This window comes from Ranitomeya variabilis, chromosome 1 (genome assembly GCF_051348905.1).
Source record: "Ranitomeya variabilis isolate aRanVar5 chromosome 1, aRanVar5.hap1, whole genome shotgun sequence".
Classification (NCBI taxonomy): Eukaryota; Metazoa; Chordata; class Amphibia; order Anura; family Dendrobatidae; genus Ranitomeya; species Ranitomeya variabilis.
In genome coordinates this window covers 523,137,405-523,152,479 of record NC_135232.1, presented here as the reverse complement: position 1 = coordinate 523,152,479, position 15,075 = coordinate 523,137,405, and the positions used below count along the sequence as shown (strand labels likewise).

Genomic DNA, 15,075 nt, shown 5'->3' with positions numbered 1-15,075 from the left:
GCAACAGTCCAGTTCTTTTTCTCCTTGGCACAGGTAAGATGTTTCTGGCGTTGTCTATTGGCCCTGATTGGCTTGACAAGGAATGCTACACTTGTAGCCCATATCCTGGATACGCCTGTGTGTGGTGGCTCTTGAAGTAACGACTCCTATTCTTACCAATCCTTTCAAGGCTGCGGTTATCCCGGTTGTTTGTACACTTTTTTTCTACCACACTTTTTCCTTCCACTCAACTTTTCATTAATGTGCTTGGATACAACACTGTGAACAGCCAGCTTATTTAGCAATGACCTTTTGTGGCTTACCCTTCTTGTGGAGTGTGTCAATGACTGCCTTCTGGATATCTGTCAAGTCCGCAGTCTTCCCCATGATTGTGGAGCCTACTGAAACAGACTAAGGGACCTTTTTGAAAGCTTAGAAAGCCTTTGCAGGTGTTTTTGTTAATTATTTTAATTTACCGAGATAATTACTTTGGGTTTTCATTGGCTGTAAGCCATAATCATCAACATTAACAGGAATAAACACTTGAATAGATTACTCTGTTTGTAATGACTATATTATATGTGAGTTTCACTTTTTGATTGAACAACTGAAATAAATTAACTTTTTTTTAATTCTAATTTTGTGAGAAGCACCTGTAGTTCTAGAATATCTAAGACACAGGTGATATATATGATTTCTGTTTACTTATTTTTCTCTTAATGTATGATAGTTTACAGCTGCTCTAAAGAGGCACATGTTTTGGAGGATCAGGCGGGACCATCTATTATATGTAGGTCTATAGGAATAAAGCGGAAAAAGAGGTTCACCGTGACAGTGCAACATGGCAGTGAGCTTTATACAGTCTGATTTGAATGCTAAACTAACAACTTCATGTTCAGTTTTTCATGGTTTTTTTTAGCCACAGCAATAGATCAATGTATAAGTTTTGGACGTGCGGTCCATGTATTTCTCCAGCTATGGTATACAGGGGAAAAATTGTGGCTGCTCAAAGATGATACAAACGTGGATAATACTCAACTAAAAAAAATACGTACTCATTCATTGACAGCAACGGCGAGAAACTAAAATCCAGAGTTCATTGAAAAGTTGCATAATTCTGATTATACAGGGATTACGTTTATTTACAGAAAAACAGTCAAACGAAGTCTTAGTAGCTTTTTATTCCAGAAAAAGTCTTCCACTGAGAGAATCTGTGCTTGTGTGTACTTAACAGGTAGACTACTGGCAGAATTGTAGTGTTCCTTTTTTATTGGAGCATGTAGTGCACAGCACATTTTTATCTGAAAGGTCTTCATATCTGCATACCATTTCCTCTAGGAAACACACAATTTCTAAGGCTTAGGCTCTATCGGAAAATCCAGAGGTGAAGTTAGAAAAGAATGTAGAAGTGGCTGAGAAAGTCCCTGTTGTGTAACAACGACAAACAAAATAGCTTCGCCAATGGAGTTCAAAAGCAGCGATCCTGGCCAACTACAGAAGTGGGGCTATTTAAAAAAGGAATAGTGGGGCTGTCTGAGTAAATGAGGCAGACATGTTAAATGTTGTAAAAGAACACAATATTAGTGATAAAGGGAAGATACCATCAGAAATCAGGTTTTTGTATTAGATGTATTTTTAAATCTTGACAAGGTTTTCTCTTTCATATTGCCATCTTTGGTACCAAAATAAATATAAATAACCCAGCAATTTTCACACTGGCCACTGGAGTTATTGAAGAATCATTGCAAGGCAGGATTGCAATGACAGGTAACCCCTCTATACACAGCCGATATCACAGGATCCACCAATCACAATAGGTGATGCTGCACCTGCCCCTGCCACCCTCCCTTCACAATAACTTGTGCACAGGGCCATTAGAAACTTCAATACAAAAGATCGGCTCGGGGTCTGTTTATGGTGGCCATGTTTCATCAAACAATAGGAAGTTAGAATTAAAAAAAACCAAAAAACAACTTAGTGGCCAATGTTAAAATTGCAACATTTCCCTTTTTATCTTAAAATACAGGTCTTGATATCTTAAAAAAAACAGTTCAAAATACAAAATACATGCAACACAAAAACCTGATTTTAACAATATGTAATTTTCTGACGATAGCTTCACTTTAAAGTGAATCTGTCACCAGATTTTAAAATACAGGCCGCATAGATTATTAACTAGGTCTCCTAGTCCTAATGAGGCTGGGGAGCTTACTTAGAAATGGCAGAATAATCTTTTTTTTTCTTTTATTTACTTATCAGACATTAAAATGATGTATTTTACGAGTCCAGCTTTAACTGAACTCATAAAACAGTCATAGTATTGGGATCTTACAGCAAAGCAGACTTTAAAAGTAAGTAAACCAGCCTCATAAGGTCTAAGAGCTCTGTAATAATGCATGCAGTTTGTCCTCTGAAAGCTGGTCACGGAAACACTTGAAAAAGAAATTGATTGTAGGTAGGAACTACTTTTTTTAGGGTTTTTTTTGACAGTTGTCAAAGCAGAATTCAATCTCAAGTTGAAAACACAAGATGCAACTTAGTAATCACAGTACTTTAGTTTTCTATATATATATATATGTAAATACACACATACATATCTCACTATTTACCCTGCTAATTACTAAATGCTGACATTCATCTCCAAACCAAACTATTTTAACTAACAAGAAGGTTGCTTGGGAAAAGGAAAAAATATTTTTTTAATTCTGTATATAGGGAGGCTGGTCTATCAGACCAATATAAGAGCTCTTCATCCAACAGCCCCCTCGGGCTGCACTATGGCACTAGAAAAATGTTGGAAACCAAAGTTAAAAAAAAAAACCCCAAAAAACTAAAGAAAACAGAATATACAAAAAAAAAAAAAGTTGCCATGTTTGCCACAATGCTAAGGGTTTGTCTTCTGTACCTAGGCCTAGATGGAGAACTTCTGGCAGCTCCTCCTCTTATATTTGGCAAGTGATTTTCTGATATCTTCTCACTGAGCCAGTCCCCAATAAAACATATCCAACACATAACAGATGAACTATTCCTTTATATTTTTCTTGGCCACGAGCTTCTAACAGTCAGATCCACCTCAGTAATCACGTTGTAGTGGCACATTTGGAAAAGACATTACAAAGTTTCCCGTCATTTGGTCCGTTCTTCATCTGCTGTTGTGGCTAAAGTTTCCTCTACAATCATGGAGCAATCTTTGATGTTGGTTGCCCTTATGAATTCCTTGGGTCATACGCTATTATCATCATCAAGGAGTGGTTCCTTGCCCTCAGGGAGATGGGCAGGAGGTAGAAGTGCATGGCTCTGAGCACCATTGCTGTGCTTTTTATGAGCCCCAGAGCGCAGTGTAAGGCTGGTGTGTTCCGGGATGAAGAGTGCCACAAGCAAGGACAACAGTACAGAGCAAGCGCCAAAAAGAAAAGGCGGACCTGGAATTATACTTCTCTGTGGTGGAGAGAAAAAGAAAACAATGTTAAATTATTTAATATACATCTCACCATACAGACTCACCCCATCATAGAGTATAACTGTGTCTCAAAAAAGTTTGCTTAATAAAAATAATTATATATATATATATGTATATATATGTGTATATATATGTATATGTATATATATATATATATATATATATATATATATATATATATATATATATATATATATATACATACATACACACACACACACACACACACACACACACACACACATATATAGATTCCAGATTCAAAGAAGCTTTATTGGCAGGACCAAATGCACATCAGTTTTGCCAAAGCAAGTGTATAAAGGCAATAGGGATAGGGACTGTGGGGATGTTGGGTAGGAGCTGTAGGGAAGGTGGATGGGGGCAGATCCAGGGTGGGGCTATAGTCCATGGCATAGGGGAGGTGGATGGGGGCAGATCCAGGGTGGGGGCTATAGTCCATGGCATAGGGAAGGTGGATGGGGGCAGATCCAGGGTGGGGGCTATAGTCCATGGCATAGGGAAGGTGGATGGGGGCAGATCCAGGGTGGGGGCTATAGTCCATGGCATAGGGAAGGTGGATGGGGGCAGATCCAGGGTGGGGGCTATAGTCCATGGCATAGGGAAGGTGGATGGGGGCAGATCCAGGGTGGGGGCTATAGTCCATGGCATCATGGCTGTCTTTCTCGCAGTCTATGACATTCGCTCACATACCGCGCTGCTATCTCCACTGCTCTCTCTTCTTCTCCCAGCAGGATGTGTGTCTTCTCTTCCTCCTTCATGGTGATGAAGTCCGGGAAGAGATGTGAGAGTCTCCTGAAGTGAGTGTCCCTCACTGCTGAGTGTGTGTGTGTGTATATATGTGTATATATGTGTATATATATATATATATATATATATATATATATATATATATATATATATATATATATATATATATACACACATACACACACACACATATATACACATACATACATACATACATACATACATACAGTGGGGCAAAAAAGTATTTAGTCAGTCAGCAATAGTGCAAGTTCCACCACTTAAAAAGATGAGAGGCGTCTGTAATTTACATCATAGGTAGACCTCAACTATGGGAGACAAACTGAGAAATAAAAATCCAGAAAATCACATTGTCTGTTTTTTTATCATTTTATTTGCATATTCTGGTGGAAAATAAGTATTTGGTCAGAAACAAAATTTCATCTCAATACTTTGTAATATATCCTTTGTTGGCAATGACAGAGGTCAAACGTTTTCTGTAAGTCTTCACAAGGTTGCCACACACTGTTGTTGGTATGTTGGCCCATTCCTCCATGCAGATCTCCTCTAGAGCAGTGATGTTTTTGGCTTTTCGCTTGGCAACACGGACTTTCAACTCCCTCCAAAGGTTTTCTATAGGGTTGAGATCTGGAGACTGGCTAGGCCACTCCAGGACCTTGAAATGCTTCTTACGAAGCCACTCCTTCGTTGCCCTGGCGGTGTGCTTTGGATCGTTGTCATGTTGAAAGACCCAGCCACGTTTCATCTTCAATGCCCTTGCTGATGGAAGGAGGTTTGCACTCAAAATCTCACGATACATGGCCCCATTCATTCTTTCATGTACCCAGATCAGTCGTCCTGGCCCCTTTGCAGAGAAACAGCCCCAAAGCATGATGTTTCCACCACCATGCTTTACAGTAGGTATGGTGTTGGATGGATGCAACTCAGTATTCTTTTTCCTCCAAACACGACAAGTTGTGTTTCTACCAAACAGTTCCAGTTTGGTTTCATCAGACCATAGGACATTCTCCCAAAACTCCTCTGGATCATCCAAATGCTCTCTAGCAAACTTCAGACGGGCCCGGACATGTACTGGCTTAAGCAGTGGGACACGTCTGGCACTGCAGGATCTGAGTCCATGGTGGCGTAGTGTGTTACTTATGGTAGGCCTTGTTACATTGGTCCCAGCTCTCTGCAGTTCATTCACTAGGTCCCCCCGCGTGGTTCTGGGATTTTTGCTCACCGTTCTTGTGATCATTCTGACCCCACGGGGTGGGATTTTGCGTGGAGCCCCAGATCGAGGGAGATTATCAGTGGTCTTGAATGTCTTCCATTTTCTAATTATTGCTCCCACTGTTGATTTCTTCACTCCAAGCTGGTTGGCTATTGCAGATTCAGTCTTCCCAGCCTGGTGCAGGGCTACAATTTTGTTTCTGGTGTCCTTTGACAGCTCTTTGGTCTTCACCATAGTGGAGTTTGGAGTCAGACTGTTTGAGGGTGTGCACAGGTGTCTTTTTATACTGATAACAAGTTTAAACAGGTGCCATTACTACAGGTAATGAGTGGAGGAAAGAGGAGACTCTTAAAGAATAAGTTACAGGTCTGTGAGAGCCAGAAATCTTGATTGTTTGTTTCTGACCAAATACTTATTTTCCACCATAATATGCAAATAAAATGATAAAAAAAACAGACAATGATTTTCTGGTTTTTTTTTTCTCAGTTTGTCTCCCATAGTTGAGGTCTACCTATGATGTAAATTACAGAGGCCCTCATCTTTTTAAGTGGTGGAACTTGCACTATTGCTGACTGACTAAACACTTTTTTGTATATGTATATATATATATATATATATATATATATATATATATATATATATATATATATATATATATACACATATACATATATATATATATATATACACATATATATATATACACACACATTATATATATATATATATATATATATATATATATATATATATATATATATATATATATATATATATATATATATATATATATATATATATATATATATATATATATAATTTTTCTCAAACACCATTACGAAGCTGCCCTCAATTGGTCTGTATTAGAAGTAAAATACCAGAAAACTTCTTAATATTCTAAACGACCAACAAATTCAATAGAAAGATGTAAATAAAGGCCCATTGGCTGAATCTAGGCTAAAACCCCCCCCCCCCCCCCCCCCTCACAACAAATACCGGATTATTAGACGCACTTTTTTTCCCCAAAAGTTTTTGGGAAAATGGGGGTGTGTCTTATAATGCGGATATAAATTATCGGCGTGCAGCTGCGGATGGCACCATGGAGGAACTTGCGGGGGGCTGTGGCCTTTCACAAAATGTCGGCAGAGCCCCCCACAGCACCGCCACTGGGGACACGGCGCAGCACCGCCACCAGGACACCCGCAGCGGCGTGCCGCACTTTGGAACACCCACTCATCCCAGTCTGCGGCATAGCTCAACTCTTGCCTCCTCTACCAGCGACCCCCTCCTCACCGCAGCCACCACCCCCGGTAAGCAATAAGACGCATGGATTATAATAAGCACCATTTTATAAAAAATAATTTTTTTCCTATTTTATTAATGAAAATTTGTAATACAACTGCTACAAGAAATCATATACGAACAAGAAATCACCTTTATAAACTAAATGATACCTCCTCAGAAAAAAGGTGACAAACAAGACATATAGAACCAATGTGGTAAAAATATGTAAATATTTATTAAATAATGTCTTAAAAATTCACATTAAAAAAGGGGAAAGACAAAAACATCAGAACAATATAAGGAAACCCCATAGTGTGATCATTGGAGAGGGCTATAGGACATAATTATAAAAGGATACATAAATAAATCCTCTAATACATAACCAACATCTATTTTACAAACATGTATTCAATATAAGTTAGAGTGTTGCAAAGAGAAAAAAAGAGGAACGAAATAACATAAGTACCCTAAAACATAGACTAGTCCATACCCAATGAAATCCTGTTAGCTCCAACGCACGTTTCGCCTGGACGTGGCTTTTTCAAGACTCCTTGAAAAAGCCACGTCCAGGCGAAACGTGCGTTGGAGCTAACAGGATTTCATTGGGTATGGACTAGTCTATGTTTTAGGGTACTTATGTTATTTCGTTCCTCTTTTTTTCTCTTTGCCACACTCTAACTTATATTGAATACATGTTTGTAAAATAGATGTTGGTTATGTATTAGAGGATTTATTTATGTATCCTTTTATAATTATGTCCTATAGCCCTCTCCAATGATCACACTATGGGGTTTCCTTATATTGTTCTGATGTTTTTGTCTTTCCCCTTTTTTAATGTGAATTTTTAAGACATTATTTAATAAATATTTACATATTTTTACCACATTGGTTCTATATGTCTTTTTTGTCACCTTTTTTCTGAGGAGGTATCAATGAAAATTTGTGGTGCATTTTATAATCCGGAGCACCTTATAATCCGAAAAATACGGTATATGGGCATGTGACTTTTTGACATGTAAATCCATAGACCCATTTATATTTTCTATCTGTTGCTGCAATCATGAGTATTTAGAGTACTCATTTAACCCCTTCTCTCCCAAGCTTGTTTTCCCCTTCATGACCAAGCCAAATTTTACAATTCCGACAAGTGTCATGTGGTAATATCTGTGGATGGCTTCAATGGATTCCACTGATTCTGGCATTGTTTTCTTGTGACTTATTGTACTTCATGACAGTGGTAAAATTTGTTCAATATGACTTGCTTTTATTTGTGAAAAAAAGAAAAAGAAAAAAAAAGGAAATTTGGCAAAAAAATTTGAAAATCTTGCAATTTTCAAACCAGAAAGTTATGTCAATAAATAAAATTTACCACATGTATACTTTACATCAGCACATTTTTTGAAACAATATATATATCTTTTTTTTTTTTTTTTTTTGGGGAAGTTAACAGGGTTAAGCTTAGAACAGCAATTTCTGATTTTTCTAACAAAATTTACAAAACCATTTTTTTTTTAGGGACCACCTCACATTTGAAGTGACTGAGGGGCCTATGTGACAAAAAAATACCCAAAATTGAAACCATTTTAAAAATTGCACCCCTCAAGGTGCTCAAAACCACATTCAAAAAGTGTATTAACCCTTCAGGTGCTTTGCAGGAATTAATAGAAATTAATTCCTGCGAAGCACCTGAAGGGTTAATACACTTTTGTGGAAGGAAAAAAATGAACATTTAACCCCTTTGAGACGAAGCCTGTTTGCACCTTCCTGACTGGGCCATTTTTACAATTCTGACCACTGTCACTTTATGCGGCAATAACTCTGGAACGCTGCAACGGATCCCGGTGATTCTGAGAAGGTTTCCGCGTGACATATTGTACTTTATGATAGCGTTAAACTTTCTTTGATATGTCCTGCGTTTCTTTGTGAAAAAAAACGGAAATTTGGCGAAAATTTTGCAATGTTCAAACTTTTAATTTTTATGACCTTAAATCAGAGTCATATCGCACAAAATACTTAATAAATAACATTTCCCACATGTCTACTTTACATCAGCACAATTTTGGAAACAATTTTTTTTGTTAGGAAGTTATAAGGGTTAAAAGTTGACCAGCGATTTCTCATTTTTACAACAAAATTTACAAAACCATTTTTTTTGGGACCACCTCACATTTGAAGTGACTTTGGGGGGGTCAATATAGCGGAAAATACCCAAGAGTGACAACATTCTAAAAACTGCACCCCTGAAGGTGCTCAAAACAACATTCAAGTTTATTAACCCTTCAGCTGCTTCACAGGAATTTTTGAAATGTGGAAGGAAAAAAATAAATATTTACATTTCTTTCACAAAAATTTTCCTTTAGGCTATGTGCACACGTTGCAGATTTCCTGCAGAACTGCAGCGGATTTTTCTGGGCAGAAAAGGTGCAGTTCCGCACCGTGATTTACAGTACAATGTAAATCAATGGTAAAAAAAAAAAAGCTGTGCAGATGGTGCAGAAAAATCAGTGCGGAATTGCTGCAGATTTAAAAGAAGTGCATGTCACTTCTTTTGTGCAGTTCTGCAGCGTTTCTGCACCCCTCCATGATAAAAATCCGCAGTGGTAAAATCTGCACAAAATCTGCAACAAAAACTGCAGAAAATCTGAACCTGCGGATTCTGTCAGGAGATGCAGATTTAGTGCAGAAAAGTCTGCACATAGCCTTTTTTAACTTTCGCAAGGGTGAAATGGACCATACATTTTGTTGTGCAATTTCTCCTGAGTACGCCGATACCTCATATGTTGGGTAAAACCACTGTTTGGGCACAAGGCAGGGCTCGGAAGGGAAGGAGCGTCATTTGACTTTTTGAATGCAAAATTTGATTAAATAATTAGCGGACGCCATGTTGCGTTTGGAGAGCCCCTGATGTGCCTAAACAGTGGAAACCCCCCACAAGTGACCCCATTTTAGAAAACAGACCCCTTGTGGAACTTCTCTAAATGTGTAATGAGCACCTTGAACCCACAGGTGCTTCACAAAAGTTTATAGCGTAGAGCCGTGGAAATAAAAAAAAAAAATCTAATTTTTCCCACAAAATTTTTTTTAGCTAAGAATTTTGTATTTTCACAAGGGCAAAAGGAGAAAATGGACCCCGAAGTTAGTTGTGCAATTCCTCCTGCGTTCATCGATACCCCTTGTGAAGCACAGTGCAAAGCTCAGAAGTGAAGTAGCGCCATATCACAGTGCAGATGCACTCCCATAATTAACCCCATTTTGGAAATTATAACCCTTTGCGAATTTATCTACAGATGTAGTGACGATTTTGACTCCATTATGTTTTCCAGAAACAAGCAGCAGTGGATGTTGCTGAGTGAACATTGCAAACTGCCATTGTAGTGACCAGTGATGAGCGAATATACTCGTTACTCGAGATTTCCCGAGCACGCTTGGGTGTCCTCCGAGTATTTATTACTGCTCGGAGATTTAGTTTTCGTCACCGCAGCTGAATGAATTACATCTATTAGCCAGCATAAGTACATGTGGGGATTCCCAAGCAACCAGGCAACCCCCACATGTACTTATGCTGGCTAACAGATGTAAATCAACTGCGGCAAGAAAAACTAAATCTCCGAGTACTAAAAAATTCTCAGAGGACACCCGAGCATGCTCGGGAAATCTCAAGTAACGAGTATATTCGCTCATCACTAGTAGTGACTAGTACATTATGCCCAGCTCATGGTTCTGGAGACACGCACCCGTAAATTAGGCAGGCTCTCATCACTACAGAAATGCCAAACATATGGGAGCTAAATGTGGTTTAGACACACTGGGGCTCAGAAGGGAGGGAGGCATTTGGATTTGGGAGCGGAGAATTTGATGAATTTCTTTTGGCAGATGAGGAGCCTTTTCGTTTTTATAGAGCCTTTGTGCTACCAGTAACATGGAAGCCCCCTATATTTCCATTAACAGATGACAGATCTGAGTGGGGACTTGCTTTTTTTGTGGATAGAGTGGAAGCTTTTATTGGGAATATTTTACATAATGTTTGGGATCACAGTTATACGGCACTCTACGCTGAGCACTTTGCGATTTCCATCTGAATCTCCGAGTGACGTTACTCAGATGAAACCCCCGATGGATACATTCACTATAGTGAGGCAGCAGAATTACTCTGGACTCCGTCTGGTCTCTGTTGCGTGGTGTCCTTTTTTTCAGAAGTGCACAAAACTGGCCGACGGCACTTTTTATGCAATTGTAAAAAGATGGACACCGCCGGATCACTGGTCGTATGGCGTCCACAGTGCCTCCATCTGCCTCATTATGGGGAATATTCTGCCAGAGGTTCTATCTGAATAACGTATTTCAGAGATTTACACAGAAACCACGATGTAAGCGCTCAGCGCAGAGCGCAGAATAAATGTGCACCGAGCTTTACTGCGATCTTTGGGAAGCAGAGTGAAAAAAATCCACAGCATGTGAAGAATTGGTTTTAGTTATTTTTTTTATGCTGTTCCTTGTGTGGTACAAGTGATTAGGCAACTTTATTCTTCGAGGCGGTGCGATTACAGCGATACCAGATTTATAGCGGGTTTTTATGTTTGGCTGCTGTCACACACTAAAAGATGCTTTTTATTGTGAAAACTAGTTTTTGCATCACCATATTTTTAGAGCTATAATTTTTTTCATATTTCGGCCAAGAGAGTCATGCGAGGGCTTGTTTTTTGCGGGACAAGCTGATGGTTTTATTGGTACCAATTTTATGCACATGACTTTTTTGATCGCTTTCTATTCCGATTTTTGGGAGACAGAATGAACAAGAACCAGCAATTCAGGAATTGCTTTTTTTTAATACCGTTCCGCATATGGTAAAATTGATAAGGCAGTTTTAGTCTTCGGGTCAGTATGAATAGAGTGATACCTCATTTATATCATTTTTTATGTTTTGGTGCTTTTACACAAAAACATTTTAAAGGAAAAAACTTATTTTTGCATCGCTTTATTCCGAGAGCTATAACTTTTTTCTTTTTCTGCACGCGTGGGGACCCCTCTATTCTTGATAACTCACTTATTAGTGGCAGCAGGAGTCGGCTGGTGGGTGCAGTAATCCCATCAGCTGACACCAGTGACTAGAGGTAAACTTTTTACCTCCAATCACAGCTGCATGCTCAAGCTTGTCTTTAGACAGCGTGGGAACAGTGGCTCTCTGACCAGCGGGGATGATTTCACCGCCGATCAGAAGCGGTGTTTGCCGCTCTGTCATGCACATGACAGCGTGGCAAACACTGGATTTTCGGAGCCCCATTTAAGTGAATGTGGTTCGGGTACTGTTCTGGTACCCAAACTTTTTGTAACTGTTCGGCCGAACCCAAACATACAGTGGCGGAAAACCACAGTTTGGACACTTGGCAGGGCTCAGAAAGGAAGGAATGATGTTTGTGAACGCAGACTTTGATGGAATGGTGTGGGGGTGTCATGTCGTGTTTGGAGAGCCTCTTGATATGCCTAAATAGTGGAAACCCCCACAAGTGACCCCATTTTGGAAACTAGACCCCTCAAAGAATTTATCTAGATGTATGGGGAGCACCTTGCTTCACAGAAGTTTATAACGTTGAGCTGTGAAAATTTAAAAAAATTTTTTTTTCCTAGAAATGTTTTAGCCCCCAATTTTTTCATTTTCACAAGGATAGCAGATCCTTGAAAGAGAAATTGGACCCCAAAAATCATTGTGTAATTTCTGCTGAGTACATGGATACTCCATATTTGGGGGAAAACTACTTTTGAGGCACAGTAGAAAGCTCAGAAATGGAAGAAGCACCATATTGGAGTTCAGATTTTGCTGGAATGGTTTGAGGGGGCCATGTCACACTGGCAGAGCTCCCAAGATGCCAGAACAGCATAAATTTCCCATGAGTGATGTCATTTCACAAACTACACCCCCTCAGTGAATTTATCTAGGAGTGCAGTGATCATACGGACACCACATGTGCCTCACAGAATTTTATACCACTGGGCAGTGAAGAAAGAAGAATTACTTTTTTACCACTAAAATGTTGTTTCAGCCTCAAATTTTTAATTTTTCTAAGGGCTAGTAGAAAAAAATGCACCTCGGTTGGTTACAAACATTTCTCCCGAGTGCGGCAATACCCTAAATGTAAATAGGGAAATAATTCTCTGGTACAGTGCAAAGCTCACAAAAGAAGGAGCGCCAGATTATAGTGCATATTTTACTATTATGGCGAGGAGCCATTTTGATTATCCAGAGCCTTTTGTACTAACTGTAACGTGGAAGCCCCCTATATTTTCGTTGACTAATGATGGACCTGAGTGGGGGCTTATTTCGTGGATTGATTTGAAGCTCTTATTGGGAACATTTTACATAACTTATGGGATCACATTTATCCTGCGCTCTTCGCGGAGAAATTACTTGGGGTTTTCCATCTGAATGTCCTAGTGATGAGATTCAGATGAAATCCCTAAGGGTATGTGCCCACGCTGCGGATTTTGCTGCGGATCTGCAGCGGATTGGCCACTGCGGGTCCGCAGCAGTTTTCCAGGGGTTTATAGTACCATGTAAACCTATGAAAAACAAAATCTGCAATGCACATGCTGCAGAAAAAAACGTGCGGAAACACTGCATTGTTTATTCCGCAGAATGTCAAATTCTTTGTGCGGATTCCGCAGCGGTTTACACCTGCTCCTCAATAGGAATCCGCAGGTGTAAACCCGCAGGTGGAGTCCGCACAAAAACTGCGAAAAAAACCGTGGTAAATCCGCGGTAATTCCGCAGTAAGGATTTCTTGCGGATTTACCAAAATCATTCTGGAAAATCAGCACACCTTTCCGCAACGTGTGCACATACCCTAAAAGATCCATTCATTATAATGAGGCAGCAGAGTTACTCTGTACTATGTCTGGCCTCTGTTCAGCGGTGTCCTTTTCAGACATGCACAAAACTGTGGCCGACTGTGCTTTATGCAATCCTAAAAAGACGGACACTGTTGGATCATAGACAGACTGCAGCCATAGTGCCTCTATCTGCCTCATTATAGAGAATCTTCTGCCGGGGGTTCCATCTAAAGCAAGTATTTCAGAGATTTTTATTTTAATTAATCTTTCAATGAATGCCAAATAACAGTTTACAGCAGAATAATTATTTTACATGTATTACAAGTATTCATTTAATAACATTCAAATAACCAAACAGTTTACCCTTCCCAACTCAGAACTAACATGCACCCTCTCCCTCAGTCTGCATTGAAATAAAACCATACCCACATGGGTATTACTCTTAGACCATTAGTCAAATACATTATCCTACTACCCAGACAGGGTTACCGGATCGGTAAATTAAATAACATCTCTAGCCAGCACCTCAGAGCTGCACACCTAATCCAGCCTCCCCATACTTTACCAAATTTGCCAACCACCCCCTCTTGATATAAACTTTTTTTTTCCCCATTAAGATAGCAGTGTTGAGAGCTTGGACCTCTTCTACACAGGGACATCTGGTTGCCAGCCAGTGTGTGGCTATACATTTTCTAGTCTGGTAGCGTATTTTAGCAATAGATAACTGTATCTGGGAAGTCCTCCCACTTTCTCCATTAAACGGGGGAACAACATGCCCCCCCGGACAGACTACAGGTATGAGGGGAAAATTATAAAAACTAATAGTTTAGCATTGGCAGGGACCCCAAGTAAAAGAGCCACCTTGACAGAATGCAGCATCAGTGCTGCACAAGGTGGCTCTTTTAGTTAAAAACGCCTGGGGGGGGGGGGGGTGACAGGTTCCTTTTAAGCCTAACACACAGGTTTTTGCACTAAGCGTGGTTTGAATATTAGACACCTCTGCTATTACTCTACCAACCCCCTCCTCCCACCACCAAAGCCCCACCAGTCTTGGGCATATCCAAAACATGTGCATCGGGTCCGCATTTTCTTCCCTGCAATGCAGAGAACAGTCATCCATCTTTAGGCTTATTCTATACAATACCTATAAATTCTACGAAATAGAAACAGTTGAGACCTTCTTTGTGTCGTGTTTATTGAAAGCAACCATGGAGATTCCAGCACCTCTTCCCATTCCTCTGTAGAAATGTTACCCACATCCTACTCCCACTTACTGCGAACCCAAGTCATTAGGTCACCCAAAATCTTTACCAACAATGAGTTGTAAACCAGACAGATTATTCCCTTTGTTGACTTTGCCTGTACTACGAAGTCTAACAGCCCATTCCTACAATCTACGCAACTCCTCTAGATTAAAGTTATTACAGACACTAGATTACTTTGAGCAGTCTGTCATCCCAGTCTTTTACATGTCCACCAAGTTTTATGGACCAGTGGTAGGACTTGTACTACGTACAAATTTGTGCGA

General features: G+C 39.7%; 1 protein-coding gene across 4 annotated transcripts in view; it reads right to left on the bottom strand.

Moving 5' to 3' along the window:
* Positions 1-1,142: 1,142 nt before the first annotated feature.
* LOC143766357 (hippocampus abundant transcript 1 protein-like) overlaps positions 1,143-15,075 on the bottom strand; it is an 85,656-nt gene continuing 71,723 nt past the window's right edge. For 3 of the 4 annotated variants that reach the window (XM_077253991.1, XM_077254010.1, XM_077254000.1), the window contains one exon: positions 1,143-3,417. In XM_077253991.1, the coding sequence (XP_077110106.1) occupies positions 3,202-3,417 (216 nt within the window). In that variant the 3' untranslated portion in view covers positions 1,143-3,201. Of the gene's footprint in view, positions 3,418-4,092; positions 4,213-15,075 lie in introns of those variants that run through there. The other variant, XM_077254018.1, reaches the window with a different exon arrangement.